At 39.9% G+C, this 18344-nt stretch overlaps 1 protein-coding gene across 2 annotated transcripts in view; it reads right to left on the reverse strand.

Annotated features, from left to right (window-relative positions):
* The window catches only part of IGF2BP3 (insulin like growth factor 2 mRNA binding protein 3), a 155321-nt gene that overhangs the window by 8344 nt on the left and 128633 nt on the right, over nt 1-18344 (reverse strand). For both annotated transcript variants that reach the window (XM_042920208.1, XM_042920214.1), the window contains one exon: nt 1944-2060. In XM_042920208.1, the coding sequence (XP_042776142.1) occupies nt 1944-2060 (117 nt within the window). The remainder of the gene's footprint in view (nt 1-1943; nt 2061-18344) is intronic.

Here is an 18344-nt window from a genome sequence, read left to right on the forward strand (position 1 = left end):
CAAGAAACCCCTGGAAAAAAGATAGCATTCTTTATCTTTCTGACTAGATTTCTTTTGTTAATACTGGTGATGGAGGCCTGGGCCTACTCTGAGAAGCCTGAAAACACATGCCCTTTGGCTCACCAGATCTATTTTTATCGACTTACAGAATAAGGTTGTTTTTTTAACAATTTGGCAAATTTTGTCCATCACTGCACTATGTGCAGGGTAAGTTAGGAACAATCTTCATGTCCAACAAGTGAACACAAGTAATTATATTAACAATAGCAAATATATGTCTGTTACTTAACAGACATGAAGCCTAAAAGAGAAACAAGTGAATACCTAAATACTAAATTCTTGTTCATAAAATGTTCATTGCAGGTTTTCCCCCAAGCCAGTCTACTACATTCTTTTTGCATGTGTCCAAGATTTCTTTTTTTTCTTTTTTTTTTTAACGTTTATTTATTTTTGAGACAGAGAGAGACAGAGCATGAACAGGGGAGGGGCAGAGAGAGAGGGAGACACAGAATCTGAAACGGGCTCCAGGCTCTGAGCTGTCAGCACAGAGCCCGACACGGGGCTCGAACTCACGGATTGTGAGATCGTGACCTGAGCCGAAGTCGGCCGCTTAACCAAATGAGCCACCCAGGCGCCCCCAAGATTTCTTTTTAATCAGGAAACTAGCAGGATAGTAAAGCTGGTTCACTACTTGATTGTTTACCATCTCTTTTCCTTTACCTGTTTATTTTGGCCCCATTTCCTGTTCATGTATTTTGTTATCTTTTGCTACAGGAGAGCACATGAGGACTATTTGTGTTTTGCCTTTTTTATTCACTATTTAATTTACATCAGTAAAATTCATTCTTTTGTAACAAATGCATAGGCAGATCACCACATCAATCAAAATAAAAAGTTCTGTCATTCTCCATAATTCTTCCTGCTATCGCTTTGTATTCAAGCCTCTCTTCCACCTCTAATTCCTAGCAACCACTGACTTTTTCTTTATCCCAGTACTTCTGCCTTTTCCCATATTTTCATAAAAATGGATCGGAGAGTATGTGGCCTTTTGAGTCTGATTCTTTCCCTTAGCATGTGTCATGAGATTCAACCATGTTCTTATTTTTCAATAGTTTGTTCTTAATATTTATTGTATAGCTTCACCACAGTTTATCCATTTGCCAGTTGATGAACATGTGCTTCTTCCCATTTTGGGACAGCTGGAAATAAACACGCTATTAACATCTGAGTGTAGCTTTGTTGTGTACTATATTCTTTTAAATAAAATTTTTATAAAACAAAAAACACCCCAAAAGATTGATAATTTTCATGAAGGAAACTGTCACTGTATCCAACTTTTATCAACTTGTGCATTCCTTAAAACACAATGACCTGTACATCTGATATTATACTATTTCTCAGCGTATCAAAACACAGAATCTTCAGAACACACAATTATCTATTTGGTGGATACCATTAGTTGTTCCCTGATAATTGTTATCCCACTTTCTGTAACAAAACATTTAGGTAAACATACATGGACTGCATTTCCCTTTGGCAGCTAGTAAGAAGCCTTTATAAGAGAAGGGATCTTACTGTTGTCTTCTCCAACTGGCTGGACCACAGACTGATTGGGAGAGCAGTGCATAGGGTCATCTGTGAGCTTGAGGGACTAAGGCCCTGCCTAGGGATGATCAGCTGGAAGCAATCTAGGTGGAGGACTTGGTGGGGCAAAACCACCATTATCAGTCCTGGATTACTCAATTCCTGACTATTTTTCCTGGAGACAAAATTCGACTTACTATGTTGAAGCTACTGTTGTTTGCGGTTTTCTGTCACACCCTACGTGTAACCCCAGCATACACTGCAATATTTAATTCCAGTTATGAAGTGGCAGGACGGACTCGTGTTTCTGTAACTTACTGTCATTAAGGCACTAAGAGCCACAGCTGGCAAAAGGGTACCTTAATAGAAGCTCCTGCAAAGCGAGAAAGCTGCTTGATGTGCTGCCCCTGCTTGCCGATAATGGCGCCGACAGACAGGGCTGGGATAAACAGGTGAACAGTCTCCGTTTCTGATTGCTGTTGGAAAGACAGGACGTACATGTGAATTGGGTACAAGTCACGCTATTATCATTGTCATAGGGATGGGGCGTTCTCATACAGTAGAAATATTAGGAAGTTGACAAGAGTTTACCTAAAGTTGAGAAGATCTCCTGTCCAACTTGAAAGCACTCAATTTAAAAGGTCACTTTATTTGCCTCAACTTTAGAATGTCACTGGTGTACAGATTTAAAAGATACGTAAATGTTGTAAAGTTTAGGTTCTTGACAAGTAAATGAAATTCTGGGCTACACATCAACAAACAACTGTATCCAAGGACACCTATTCTACACCTTATCCATGTAGGTTTTGCTTCGTAAACACATACCTATTCTCAAAGGGAACAACTCCTGAGTGTCGTTACATAGGACTAAATAGTGTAAAACCTTACCACTACCATTCAGTATGCACCACACCCAAGCAGAGTACAGGACTAGAATAAAACTTTATCACTTTAATAGTAAAATGCCCTAAGATTCTCTCCCATATAATTCTTTATTCCTTTCATCTCTGCCCTTCCTTTGCCATTTACACATGGACAAATTGGAAAATCTTTTCTTAAAGATTTGTTTCGAGATAGAGTGTGCAGAGGAGGGGCAGAGAGAGAGGGGAGAGACAATCCTAAGCAGGCTCTGCATAACCAGTGTAGAGCCTGACACGGGGCTCGAACCTATAAACCGTGAGATCATCATCTGAGCCAAAACCAAGAGTTGGATGCTCAACTGCATGAGTCACCCCGATGCCCCAGAAAACATTTTGAAGGCTAACTCCTGAAAGATTTTTCAAAAATGGATTTTATCCATGTACTTCGCATCTCAACTTCCCCCTTCAAGCCAACTATGTCCTTCCTGAGTTGTCTCCTTTCAGATGGTCATTCTTGTAAGGTTAAAGGACACACTCAAGAGACACAGTGGACTGGGTTCCAAAAAAATAGGCTAATCCAAAATTCAGTGATGTTATGGTGAGCTACAGGTTCTAAGATGCTAGAAGCAGTGCACATGTTCACACATTAATACTTACTTTCTAACAAGAAAACATGCTTCCAGGGAGAATTCTAAGAAATTCATTCCAAGAAATGTTTTTTTTAAATATTTTATTTTCTAACACTTAAGAGCAATTTTCGGTTACAGAAAAATTGACAAGCAGGTATAGATTTCCTACATATACCAAGAAATATTTTTTATTTATTTGGAGAGAGTGAGAGAGAGCACGAGCAGGAGAGAGGGAGACCGAGAATCGCTGGTAAGGGAAAACAGCTCAATGTGGGCCTCGATCTCATGAACCATGAGATCTTCACCTGAGCCAAAATCAAGAAGCAAACATTTTTATCTGAGTGAGCCACCCAGCTGCCCCTATGCCAAAAGTTATTTTAAGATGATACACAACTTAATAAACCAAGTAAAATTTAATATGCATTTAAAAAAATACAGCTAAACTAAGATTTACAGAGATATTAGAAGATATATTGCAATAAGAAATGTACACATTAACTACTTGGTAAGAAACACTTCACAGAATTCTGTCTTAAGTCTTCCATTCCTATTATGTAGTATACTATAGATTCCATTGTCCAGTACTCAAGTTGGTCCCTCAGTACTGTCATATGTTCACATACAGCCATAAAACAGCTTCCATCTAATTTCTAATTTACAAAACTCTTCCCAAATTGGTAAAAAGTCTCAAACATGCCAAAGTTTTGCTTTCAAGCATCCCAGGAACTAGGAAAATCTTTAGAATGTTCAGTTTCTGAAAATCTTAGTCAAAGAAAACAGCAGTACTGGGCTTATTCATTTTTACTGTAAGTGGATACAGATTTTGTGCTATGTAATATTGGTCCACCAGATGACCACCACTCTCACAACACAAAAATTACCAGTAGCATTATCAACTCCATCTTCTCCCTATTAAGCCCAGAGTGCAAGCAGCGAGAATGGAGCACTCAGTACCTTGGGTCTATGGGGAGATAACGATGATCAACAGCAGAAACACATATGGATGCATCAGCCATGCTATTTGGCCCTCAATACGCACTTACCAGAATGCTGTTCCACAGGACAGTTTACTCACATTATTTGGTAGCAATTTTTTTTTTTTTTTAGAAGTCTTTATAGTTTCCTTCCTCCAAAGCAAAAAATTTTTATTAAAAAAATTTTTTTAATGTTTGTTTTTGAGTGAGAGAGAGAGAGAGAGAGAGAGAGAGAGAGAGACAGACAGAGTGTGAGTAGGGGAGGGGCAGATAGAGAGAGGCAGATAGAGAGCCTGAAGCAGGCTGCAGGCTCCGAGCTGTCAGCACAGAACCCGATGAGGGACTTGAACTCACAAACTGGGGGATCATGACCTGAGGTGAAGTCAGACCCTTAACTGACTGAGCCACCCAGGTGCCCCCAAGAAGCAAAGATTTTTTTAAACACTAAATTAGTAGGGGCGCCTGGGGGGCTCAGTCAGTTAAGTGTCGAACGCTTGGTCTCGGCTCAGGTCATGATCTCATGGTTTGTGAGTTCAAGCTCTGACTTGGGCTCTGTGCTGACAGTCCAGAGCCTGCTTGGGATTCATTCTCTCTCCCTCTCTCTGCCCCTTCCCTATCCACCACTTGCACATGTGTACACACATGCTCTCTCTCAAACTTAAAAATAAAACTATTAAAAAAAAAAAATAAATTAGTAAACAGTTAACAGTCTGGAAATAACAAAAAGGCCAGGCTGGTTCTTTAAAGGAAAACCTTTGCCTATTTACCAGTTAAACTGAAATGAGAAAAAGGAAGTATTAGGTAAGATAAAAAGATAAAAGGTCATTAAATCAGAAAATGTAAAAAACTTCTTCAAGTTATCAATCAGGAAAATTTACACTGACCCAAATAACTGTTACCTCTATGATCAACTCAATACCCAATAAAGTGCCATGCCCAAAAAGTTCAATTCTTTCAAGCAAAACTCTCTGGAAGAATGACTTAAACCCAGTGGAAAAGATGACGTGGAAAACGAGGTAAGGACAGGCAGACCCGTTTCAGGGGGAGGAAATAGATTTAATGAACCGAAAATAGTAAATAAATGGGAGCATCCTACAAATAATGTGTTCTAGTTTGTTTTTTTACCATAGAGATACACTTTGCATCTCCTCCTCCCACGTCATTCAGATGCCACTCCCTCACCTATTAGTAGGGCATTCCTCCAGCTAGACTCGACTACTGATTTATCTTGGTGCATGCATTCGTGTGTGTGTACTTAATTTTCAACTAATTCATGTGATGGTGCAACCACATCTTTGTACAAAAAGTTGTGCCCTTGTATACCTCTGTTATATAAACTCTTATAGGTAAAATTTAGCTGGAGACAAAGGGTCTGAACATTTAAAATTGATAATTATCAAGTTATACACAAAGTTTCCCATTCAGAATGGTGGGATTCCAGTTAAGCCATTCATGTAACATCTGAGTGCTACCTTTGTGTTTAACATGGTGGGAGATGTGTAGAAAGCCTGCAAAACTTCAGATTTGAGAAGGTATGATCAGGGAGTGTCAAGAGTTTGTGTTTCCTCTGTGTAAGGTGCATTACCTCATCTACACCTCACAACCCATCCGACTAACAAACTAACAATATTCCCATTTCTAAAAACATTTTTGAATGTTTATTTTTGAGAGAGAGACAGACATACAGACAGAGTGCGAGTTGGGTAGGGGCAGAGAGAGAGGGAAGATACAGAATCTGAAGCAGGCTCCAGGCTCTGAGCTGTCAGCACAGAGCCCCAAGCAGGGATCAAACTCATGAACCGCAAGATCATAACCTGAGCCAAAGTCGAACACTTAACCAACTGAACCACCCAGGTACCCCAACATTTGCCTTTTAAAGATGAGAAAACTGAGCCAGAGAGATGCACACAGTAATATACTGACTGGTATTGTAACCAGCATTCAAACCTGGGCTTCTCTAGCTCTTGAGCCATATTTATTCTTTTAAAATGGAGGGCAGAGGGATCCTGGGTGGCTCAGTTTAGAGTCTGACTCCATTTTGGCTCAGGTCATGATCTCATAATCATGAGATAAAATCCTGCGTCAGGATCTGTACTGAGCATGGAGCCTGCTTGAGATTCTTTTTCTCCCTCTGCCCCTCTCCCCACTTGTGCTCTCTTAAAAAAAAAAAAAAGAAAAAGAAAAACAAAAAAAATTAAAGGGCATAACTCTACTTCCAGCAGGTATGGGATGTGCTTTGAAAGTGACTCTTAAGAAAAACAGCCCAACAGAACTTTCACTTGAGGAGGTGCTGCCTTATCACTCTTCCATCTGCCTTGGTATGATTTCCTGAGTCAAAAGAAATTTCTTATGTTGGCAAAAGCTTAAACCTGTGATCAATGTGTAAAAAAATGGTATCAAAGATAGCCCCTTGATATGACTATTGTTAATACTCTATTGCACATTTGAAAGTTGCACCGAGAGATCTTAAAAGTTCTCATCACAAGGAAAAAAAAAATTATGGTAAAGGCTGTTGACTTACTGTGGTGATCACTGTGCCCCTGAAACCACAGTTATAGGTCAATTATACCTCAATAAAATTTCTTTCAAAAAACCTAATGATTAAGTAGTTTAATTGAATCACCCACCAAAAAAAAAAAAAAAAAAAAAAAAAAAAAAAGATGCTCCAAGAGAACAAGCATCTGAAAGCATCAGGTCTGTTGTCCACTGCACACACCCATCTTATGCCTGTTTAAAATACTTTATAACTTAAGAGTTTTGATGTTTTTTTCCACTGTTGAGAATAAAATAACCACATCTCCGAGAAGTTCTCAAGAAAAAATTCAAAATTCCTTCATCTTTATCTGTTATTTTGTTGCAGCTGAAGGTGATACTTTCAAGATCTGCAGAAAGTTTGGTTTCCCATTTTTTCACTAATTTATATAATACTGTAATCAAATCTCTAACATAAATCTTGTGCCCCTGTGCAAATACTTCTAAGATTTTATGTCATGGAAGCGATGATCAGAGTATTAACATTTAAAATTGACAGATGGGGTTGGGGGCACCTGGGTGGCTCAATCAGTTAAGCGTCCAACTTTGGCTCAGGTTATGGTCTCACGGTTCGTGAGTTCAAGCTGTGCTGACAGCAGAGAGCCCACTTCAGGTCCTCTGTCCCCATCTCTGCCCTTCCTACCCCCTCATAAATAAACAAACCTGAAAAAAATAAAATTGACAGGAACACCTAGGTGGCTCAAGTTGATTAAGCATCTGACCATTGGTTTCAGCTCAGGTTATGATCTCACAGTAGGGAGATTGAGCCCCTCATTGGGCTCTGCGCAGATAGCACAGAACCTGCTTGGGATTCTCACTCCATCTGTCTCTCTGCCCCTCCCCTGCTCACGTTCTCTCTCAAAACAAACAAACAAAAAGATTCTCAAGGGCACCTGGGTGGTTCAGTCGGTGAAGCGTCCAACTCTTGATTTTGGCTCAGGTCATGATCTCACGGTTCATGAGTTCAATCCCTGCATTCGGCTCCACACTGGCAGTGTGGGGCCTGCTTGGGATTCTCTCTCTCTCTCTTTCTCTCTCTCTCTCTCCCTCCCTCCCTCAAAATAAATAAATAAAGCTTAAAAAAAAATCTATTAAAAAAATTCTCTCTCCTCCTGCCCCTCCCCTGCTCACATGCAGGCTCACTCTCTCAAAATAAATTTTTAAAAAGTCAATATAAACAAACAAACAAACCTACCTGACAAGTTATTTCCAAGTTCTCATACTAATACATTTATCTTATGGTCAATGGATATATTAAGGAAAAGGGAAAATCATTTTATTTTGAACCACGCCTTTCACACTTATGAAAAGTCCAGCAACACAGGATTCTAGATCCTATGCTTAGTTTTCTACAAATGAAAATCATCTAAACTGTGCTCTTCTGTGTCTCTTCCTTGATCTATAACCCACATGTACCTAATATTTCCGGTAAGAGTTAATCTAAAATTCAATTCCAGGAAATATTACTGATGAAAATCATTGGGTTTTGTTGCTTTAGCATATGTAGACGTACTTATATTCTTTACAAGCTGGTATTCCCAGTGTTTCCCAGGACATCCTAACACAATGCAGGTCTTAACACAGCTGTCAGCTACATGAAGCCTCCCTTGTAGCTCTGTAAGCACTCTTAGAACACATACACGAGAAGAGGGTTTGCCTTCCCACTGAACCCTTGACTGTGGAGACCTGTGAGAGGGACCTGTCCAGCACAGCTTGGCCAAGTCACTTGTGTCTATTCACCAACAAAGAACACTAAATAAAATTATTTCATTCTTTAGCATTTCCCAGTCCTAAGAATAGTGCCTCTGTGTGCAAAGCACTGTATCTCACAGCCTGCCAGTGTTTTGTGCAATTACCACGTACCATTTATTCCACAGGGACACTTTAAGGCCTTTCTTATTTTTTAATAACTGAATTAATGTGGACACTGACCATAAACTGTGCTCAATGTTAATACTTTTTCATTCTGGTCCTTATGGTATAACAAACACATTAATCTTAACCAGTTTTTGTTGTTTTTTTTTTAAAGTAAAGATAGGACCTAAGTATTTTATCTGAGAACATCTACATCATGTTCTTCTCAATAATATACTTTTGTTTTGAGACTGACAGTCATAAAGACCTTTTTAATGATCAGACTAACCTAATGTGTAACTTGCTCAGATCTGCCCCATTGTGTTTTGCCAGGACTGCATAATTAATTGTTTCCTGGGCCTTGTTCCAGAAAGATTTTAGGCTGCTTAGAAAATACAAGTAATCCAGAAGTAAAACAGAGGCAACGAAGAAATGAGAATATAAAGACCTGAATCTAAAAGATGAAGCCAAGAATGTTGTTGTTATATACATTTAGCTCTAAGCTTTCCAGCAGCTCATTTTAAGACAAATCGGCTGCATAACTCAGTATACCTCAGTATATCCATTTGCTTAGTAAAGAACACTCTTCCTGGGACTGATCCCAGAGAGCAACTTCTGTACGTCTTGAGAGCACCAGCGTTAACAGGCATCATCCTTGGAGTGAAAGTTGCAGAGCCGCCCTCACAAGCACAGCATACGCATGTGTCTTCGCCTAGAAGATAACTCAAGACGGCTCTGTGAGGAGAAAAGCTCCAAGGGAAAACCTATGTTGCAGCCTCGAAAGCTGAATAAAAGCAAAATAATCTTTCTGACACAGTGAAGAAAGGCCATCAATGCTTTTTTTGTTGTTGATTTTTAGGAGCGGAAATTGAGTAGGAGATAACAAATCCAATACTAAGATTAAGAACAAATTTAAAAGTTGTGTGAGGCTTTGGAAAAGGAATGGTGGTCAGTAGAGAAGGGCCGAAAGGACTATTAACAAAGAGGGGGTGAAGACATCAAGGAAGAATCTGTATGCTGACAGAAAAGTATTCTGTGCTGGGATGAAAACAGAAACAAGAAAACCTGTCAAACATAAAAAGCGGTGTTAGAAGCAAACCAAACAAACGAGGAGGTGGCACCCCAGACTGATGGGCAGTGCTGTGTCCCTGGCAATAGCACATTAATAAAAAGTTGACTCATCAGACGTCTGAACATCACCCATTTCCCTCTGTGCCAATTCCTTATTCACCAAGCATCTCCCTGACTGTAGGTTACTTTTCAAGGAAATTTTCCTCTGGGAATATAAGGTAATTTGCATAATCATCCTGTCTGTTTGATAATCATTAAACTGTCTCTGTGGTACAAATTACTGCTATACAGACGTCTGCATAGTAAGCCATGTTTCCAGGATTTGGATACCTAACTTTTACTTACAAAACTAAGTAGCCAGAACAATGGGTTTTGATAAGCCTCTTTCACCTGTGATTCTTAAGTCTCTGAGCTCAAGCTTGAAAAAATTCATCAGCATCACCCTTTGTTACACATTCTTTGCATTTAAGTTAATGTTCAGCTGCATTATCCTGAATGCTTCTTACAAAACCTTCAGAGGTGAAGGACAGTCACATGACCCAAGCTGCTTCCCAGTGGGTTTCTGCCAGATGCCTACCGGCAAAACTTCCTTTGGACTTCTTGACAGACTCTGTAACTTGAAGTAACGTAAGAACAAAGCTGCTCAATTGAAGTTTGCGTAACTGGTAAAGTCTGCCAGTGAGTAATTCCTAATCATCTATCATGAGGAGATACAAGAATGAGCAAACAGTAGGGTTAAGTGCATTTACTTTGTGGGGAACAGAATCTAAGACATCACAAAGGCATGGAGACATGCGTGCCAGCCAACAAAACCAGCCTTCAGGAACCTGGAAGGATGCCAGTGTTTCCCTTTGGTTTGTAAAATAGATACTCCTGGGTTTTTTGTTTTGTTTTGTTTTAATGGATTTGGGTTTGGAACCGAAATTAAGTTTACTCAACTCTATGACCTGAACAGAATACTGAAGTCTTTAAAAATAAAAGGGGGGGGGGGGGCGCCAGAGAAAATTTCTCCCATAGCTACATAACCAAGGCCTCTTAGAGGTAATAAGTGTATACAATGAGTGATTTACTTGCAAATATTTTACTGAGAAAAGACCTGTACCTACAGTAAGAAATCCTAAGGAGTAGAGCACTAAGAACTGATCTCAAAATCCTTTCAACTCACAAAATATTTTGTTTCTGATGGAGCACCTTGAACTAGCTAAAACCTAAGAAAATGTTTATCTTTCTTGCCTCTTTGATAAAGTTTGCAATTTTAAGATCACGCTATTGTTTTGGAGATTTCTGGGAAGATTCCAAAGATGATATCAAAATTACGAAGACAACAGCACTTGAGCTAACTTCTGCCAAACCAAACGCCAGGAAATACCATTCAGCTATGGATGCTGTTCTGTGCTATGCCAATTTCAGCTCTTGCTCTGTGCATGAGCTGCCAACTGCCTCTTCCCTACTGTTTGAGCATTTTTGAAAGGAGCATTTCTTGTCATTTCTAAACTCAAAGTTTGCCAATTAAGTACTGCATGAGCCAGCTGCTAGGCAGGAACTAGAGACTTTTTGTCTGTTGCAAGAACCAACTCTGGCTGTATTAGGAAAAAATCTACCTGGCAGGTTCCGGTTAGAATACGTTGAGGGGGGAAGTGTGGGCCAAGTCCTGGAATGGAAGAGAGGCAAGGGATTTATCCCAAGTCAAGGCGCATCAATTCTCCTTTCATGTTACAAAGCAGCAGTCGGAAAACATGAGTAGCAAAATGAAACAACCCTAAAAGAGAGAGAGCTATACATAAAAAGAGAGAGTCTTTGAAACGTTTAGTCATCAAAACCTACTTCTTACCAGGCAATATACATTGAAAGTAAAAGAGATTCTCTGCTCACCTACAGGCCATCAAGGATAGAGAGATGATCTTGGTAAGTAACCGACTTCCCTGTGAGAACTTCTAAGGAGCAACAAGCTTCTCATCAGCAGCTGTAGATGCCGAATGGCAGCTGCGGTGCATCCTCACGTGTTGAGAGCAAACACCTGCCAACCTTTAATCCTCTAACCCAGTTTTTTTTTTTTTTTTTAATTTTTTTTTTTTTTTTCAACGTTTATTTTTTATTTTTGGGACAGAGAGAGACAGAGCATGAATGGGGGAGGGACAGAGAGAGAGGGAGACACAGAATCGGAAACAGGCTCCAGGCTCTGAGCCATCAGCCCAAAGCCCGACGCGGGGCTCGAACTCACGGACCGTGAGATCGTGACCTGGCTGAAGTCGGACGCTTAACCGACTGCGCCACCCAGGCGCCCCTCTAACCCAGTTTTTAAATAAATGTATCATAGACCCCCACAGACCTACAATACTAGGTTCTTCAGCAAGAAGAAAAGTGAAGCCAACGGCAATAAAGGGAATATCAGAAGAAATGGTAAGGAGGAAAAAAAAACCCATAAAGCTTTAGTAAACTTAATTATTGCCTTTATTTTTTATTAAAAAGTTTTTTTTTAATGCTTATTTATTTTTTAGAGCGAGGGAGACAGAGTCTGAAGTAAGTTCCAGGCTCTGTCAAGCACAGAGCCAGAGGCGGGGCTCGAATTCACAAACCTCGAGATCATGACCTGAGCTGAAGTCAGACGCTTAACCAACTGAGTCACCCAGGTGCCCCTAATTATTGCCTTTAAAAACAACAGTTTGCTTCTCAAAGTGGTGACTACTAGGTACATTTAAGACTATTAGTGAACGGAGTTTAGAAAAAGAACAAAGTCTAATAATATACAGTGAAGGCAAAGCTATTCCAACTAAGTACTCCCCCACAAAGAGGTTATATACTATAACAGAACTTGGTAAAAGAATTGTTCCCTTAAAACATTAAATCAGAAAACTGCCTGACAGCTATCTGGAAGTACAGTTCACTCTAACTGGTATCCAGAAACACAACAATTCTCTGAAAATGGTGTTTTCCCTTTAATTTTCGATGAAAATTATCTGTAGGAGTGGAATCTGAATCATGGAATTCTGTGCTCTATAATTAATTTAGATCATCCTGGATTCTTTTTGTGTCGTTTTTATTTTGTTTCCGATTGAACTTAGAAGCTCACCTCCACCCTCCCAAAGCTCTGTGAGACACCTTTTACAGGTAATACTGCTCAATTCAGTAGGGCAGATTTATTCATCTCTTCAGTTAGAGACACTGCTTCCCAGCTTCTCTTGCAGGTAGACGTAACAGACATTATGTTCTGGCAAACAAGACACCAGTGGAAGTGTAAAAAGCTATCTTCAGGCAGTGTCCTATGAGGTGGCTGTTGATTTTTTTTATCCTTCATCCTTGCTGGCTGGAATCAGACTCAATGGCTGAAACCTGAGCAGTCATCCTGGGCTGGGAGGCGGCATGCTAAGCCAATAGGAGCACCTGTCCTAGATGATACAACATAACTACTACCAGCCTTGGATTGTCTACCCTTCAACTCTTCTCATGAAAAAGGAAAACTCATTTAAACCATTTCTTTTCTTGTAATACATAGCCAAAGCTAATCTTGATACACATAGTGTGCCAAAATAGATTTAGAGGCATGAAAACAGACATATGGCAGCATCCCACAGATATCTTGGCCTGATATTTGCCTGTGAGTTGGAATTAACAGGTGATCCAGAGAAAGGGAGTAGGTTTTTGACCACATTTAAAATAAAGCACCAAACAACCTAGAAAGAGGGGCATGCCTGAGTCGTTATGTATTTACGTTTATCCCAAATATTATCTATCATGCATTAGCCTTGATAGATATTTTTCCAACATTTGAGTCCCTCTTCCATAGAATAGTATCTGTTGCTTGCACAGTAGCAGTTTGACAATGAATGGACAACAAAAAAACTCCTGATGACCTTTACAAAAATCACAAATTTCTAGCTTCCATCTGTTCCCACTGAGATTTTGATTCATAGAAGCCCAAGGCGAGGTACAGGTTCTTAACCAGTTAAGAAACAGAGCAGCTGGGGCGCCTGGGTGGCTCAGTTGGTTAAGGGCCCGACTTCGGCTCAGGTCATGATGTTGCAGTTTGTGAGTTCGAGCCCTGCATCCAGTTTTGCGCTGACAGCTCAGAGCCTGCTTCAGATTCCTCGTCTCCTTCTCTCTGCCCCGCCCCCGCTCTCTCTCTCAAAAATAATAAACATTAAAAAAGAAGAAGAAAAGAAACAGACCAGCTGTTGTTAACCTTGGCTACCTCCACACTCGGGTCAGTCAGAGCTTTCCAAAATAGTGATCCCTGAGAGTTTCATCTCCTCCCCAACCCCTACCCTGGGGGATTCTAATAAAAAAGGTCTGGGGTAATTCTAATGTAAAGAACAAAAAACCATTTTCCCTCACAAAGCACAAAGTAGAGAAAGTCTTCTTTACAGAACATTGCCAACTAATAAATGTAAAAAAACAACAGACATAAAAATAGTAATAATGTGATTGGGCAAATGGCAGCAATGGAGATTATACCCACTTTGAGAAAGACTGGAGGGCAAGATACATATTCTCTTTTAAAGTATTTTGTTTTATTTTGTTCTTTACATTTATTTATTTTTGAGAGACACAGTGAGATCACAAGCAGGGGAGGGGCAGAGATAGAAGGAGACACCGAATCTGAAGCAGGCTCCAGGCTCTGAGCAAGCGTTCAGCACAGAGCCTGACACAGGGCTTGAACCCATGAACCATGAGATCATGACCTGAGCCAAAGTTGATCACTTAACCAACGGAGCCACCCAGACACCAGTCTTAATCATAGGTGGGAAAGGTACCTTTACAATGTGGAAATTGGACAGACACTATCTTAGTTGTACGATCAAACAGTATGACCAACAATGAGACACAATGACACTATCTGCTTCCCAGTGAGACACAGAGAAGGTATTCCTTCCCGGAAAAAGGTATAACCTGAGCCTAATCACACAGAGGCATCAGTCAAATCCTAATTAGGCGACACTAACCACTAGCCTGGGTTTTTCAATGCCATAAATAAGAAAACAAGTGGTGGGTAGGGAGTAGGTGACACCAAATGGAATGGATGATGCAGGGATGGACTCCTGCAAAGATAAGAGGGGACTAGAGAGACATGACAACCAACTGCAATGCATAATCCTTAATTGGATTCTTTACTGAAAACACAGCTACATAATAGAACATTACTGGAGTAACTATGAAATTTAAATATGGGCTGCACATTAAATAATGGTCTGATGCCGAATTTTTTTTTTTTTAACGTTTATTTATTTTTGAGACAGAGAAAGACAAAGCATGAATGGGGGAGGGTCAGAGAGAGGGAGACACAGAATCTGAAACAGGCTCCAGGTTCTGAGCTGTCAGCACAGAGCCCGACACGGAGCTCAAACTCACGGACCGCGAGATCATGACCTGAGCTGAAGTCGGCCGCTTAACTGACTGAGCCACCCAGGCGCCCCTGGTGCCGAATTTCTTAAAAGTGAGGATACTGTGCTTAATATCAAGATGAATGTCCTTGAGGTGAAAAGTTAAAAATAGTACAATGCTCCCATTAATAATTACCTCCAAAGTTTGTAAAAATATGGTGCCTGGATGGCTCAGTCAGTTAAATGTCCAACTTCGGCTCAGGTCATGATCTTGCAGTACGTGGGTTCAAGCCCCACATCGGGCTCTGTGCGGACAGCTCAGAGCCTGGAGCCTGCTTCAGATTCTGTGCCTCCCTCTCTCTCTGCCCCTCCCCTGCTCGTGCTCTCTCTCAAAAACAAATGAACATTTAAAAAGTTTTTTTTAAGTTAGTAAAAATATATACCCAATTTCCAAGACAGAATTATATACCTATGTATTTATTTCTAAGAGGAGAGGCAATTGCAAACACGTTAAAACCCACAAAAGCACAGATTTCTTCTGTTCTGGAGAAAAGGGCAGTTGTCCTTTCCCTTTTAAGTTTTCTGGATGATTCCTGACACATTCTTTAAGGTCTAAGACTAATACACAGAGATAAAGTTAGTAGTAGGTTTAAATCAAGAGAGAAATCACAATAAGACATTCATCCATAGAAAACACATGCATTATAACCCTAATTTATTAATTATACCAACTAGACAGATGATAGATTTGTCTTTTTTCTTAGCTTTTTGTGTTTTGAATGGTACCTCCTACACCAATTTAGAGAAATGTCCACATATGAACTTGGGGATTCCATTATATCACTACCCAGCATACATGTAGAATCAAAAGCCTACTTGAATTCTGCAAAGAATGCAGGCTAAGATTATCCACATTTCTTCCCTTTAAGACAAGAATTCCCTTGTCCTGTGCACAAAACCACCAGGTCCTTAGGGGGTTCTCAGCTCCTTCCCTTCAGCAGTATTTCTGCCTTTACTGCCGGCAGCTTCTCCATCTTCTCCTGATCTCACTGGCTGCTTCTAATTACACCTACTCAATTTAGTTTTAAAATCTCAGGGAAAACCAAGACCATGTGTTCCAGTGAGATCTTCCTTACATTTACTCATGGTTCACTGACCCCTTTCTCCCATTCTTAAAACAAAATCTTTACTTGCTTAAGTCACTAAAGATTTAAATAATAAAAGTCCTTTGGAAGGGCACCTGGGTGGCTCAGTCGGTTGAGCGTCCGACTTCAGCTCAGGTCATGATCTCCCAGCCCGTGGGTTCAAGTCCCATGTCAGACCCTGTACTGACAGTTCAGAGCCTGGAGCCTGCTTCAGATTCTGTGTCTCCCTCTCTCTGCTCCTTCCCTGCTCGCACTCCGTCTCTGTCTCTGTCTCTCTCTCAAAAATAAACAAACATTTTTAAAAAATTAAAAAAAAAAAAGTCCTTTGGAAATGTTTTAAATACAATCTCACTTTTCTTAAAACAATCCTTATTTTCCTAAGAACACAAGAACCCATTACACAAAACTATATCACTACATCACAAAATTGACCAACTCTGGGTAATATTTATGTATGTATGTATGTATGTATGTATGTATGTATCTGTCTGTCTATCTTAAAAATAGACACCTAGCAATTCACTGTGGGAGTTTTTGCTACTGAAGCAGCCAGAGAAGTGTAAAAGACAGATGTCCAAGAATGTTCTATAATGTTACCACTCGTAATGTGAGAGAGTTTACTGATAACCAGTAAAGGCCTTACCTGTAACCAATAGAGAGGAAAGAATTTAAATGACACCTCAATTTACAAACTGGAAAGTGAGGAACAGAGAGATTAAGGAGTGTGCCCAAAGACAAAGCTAGTTTAGAGCAGCTAGCAGAGATGTAGTTTAAATAAGAGTTTCTTCAGGGAAGCTCAGTCAGTTCAGCGTCCAACTTTGGCTCAGGTCATTGATCTCATGATCCGTGAGTTAGAGCCCTGCATCGAGCTCTGTGTTGATAGCTCGGAGCCTGGAGCCTGCTTCAGATTCTGTGTCTCCCTCTCCCTCTGCCCCTCCCCTGCTCATGCTATCTCTCTCACTCTCAAAAATAAGCATTAATAAATAAATAAGTAAATAAATAAGAGCTTCTTCAGCAATGAGTTGTTTTAAATAATCAGCTCCTTGTAGATTTTAATCAATGCTGCTTGACACAGAAATGTCAGAGATACATGTGCCTTAAACTCAGTAATATGACAAATTCATCTATTTATAATAAAGAAATAGGCAAATTAGACCTTAAGTCCATATTCTCTCAAATTCCCATTTTAGGCTCACTTTTACCCTCCTCTTAAACTTTTTATATTATTGAATTTTGTAAACACTAGTAATGTCTGATTTGAGAGGAAAGAGAGAAGAGTCCTGGTTCAGTTTCTTCATTGTGCAGCAAGAAGACAAACCCAGAGGGAAGAGGAGAGTGACCTATGGTGATACAAAGCGCAGGCAGAGCTGGACTGAACCTGGGCTCTCATCCCAGAGATCCTTCCCTTAGCCCCTTTAGCATCAAAGTACAAACATGTCAACTACTTCATATCACCTTTAGCTGTGGTGGAAAGCTTCAGATAATGCATAATAGATCTATTCACACTGTCATGGGGTTGAAATTTTGATGCCTATCCATAGATGAATGGGCTTTGTTATATGGTTTCCAGGACCAAACGTGTTCAGGGTGGCTGGTGAGTTGTAGGGGAAGATGCAAATGTTGCTGACTGTAAAAGCAGAAACACTACAAGAAGAGGCCAAAAGTAAACAACACCCAACACAGGTGGTTCAAGACAGGCCTAGGAAATTCTCATTCATACAGGGATAAAATATGAACAATCTCAGCAATCTGTTATCAGTACAATTCCAGGAGCATTTTACTCTACATGTAGTCTAGGCAGTGTTATATTGGAATCCCCAAGCTGTTCCAGCTGGACATTTCCCTGAATTGGAATAGGAGGTATGACTCAAAGCATATAGAAGGAAAGAGTCAAACAGGAAGGGAGAGATGTAAAAACAAATCCATAAGGGAAGATCCTAGAATGTTGTTATTTCCATGATGATTCTCTACCTCTAATTATCATTGATAACGCAACAGAACTGTGAACTACTTTTAAAAAAAAAAATTACAAGGTATATGTTATACTGCAATTATTTTTATACTATCACTGGTCTCCTATTTCCAACCTCAGAAAAAAATGCTATTTTTAAGAAATAAATATAAAAATAAGGTTCCTTAATAGTCTACCTATTTACAAAACAAATAAAAGCTGTCTAATGGTTGCACACATACACACGCACAAGAGACCCATGAGCACAACTAGCTGGAGCTCACTGTTTAAAAAGCACACTCAAAGTGGAAAACACATTTTTATTGACCTTTCAAAGCGTTTGACTTCCACGTGAAGTTTAAGATGAAGGAAGCCTTTTAAAAGTCCTATCTTTCAACATTTAAAAATAACTTCTTTCCCCTTCCC

The sequence above is a fragment of the Panthera leo genome, chromosome A2, assembly GCF_018350215.1.
Source record: "Panthera leo isolate Ple1 chromosome A2, P.leo_Ple1_pat1.1, whole genome shotgun sequence".
Taxonomy (NCBI): domain Eukaryota; kingdom Metazoa; phylum Chordata; class Mammalia; order Carnivora; family Felidae; genus Panthera; species Panthera leo.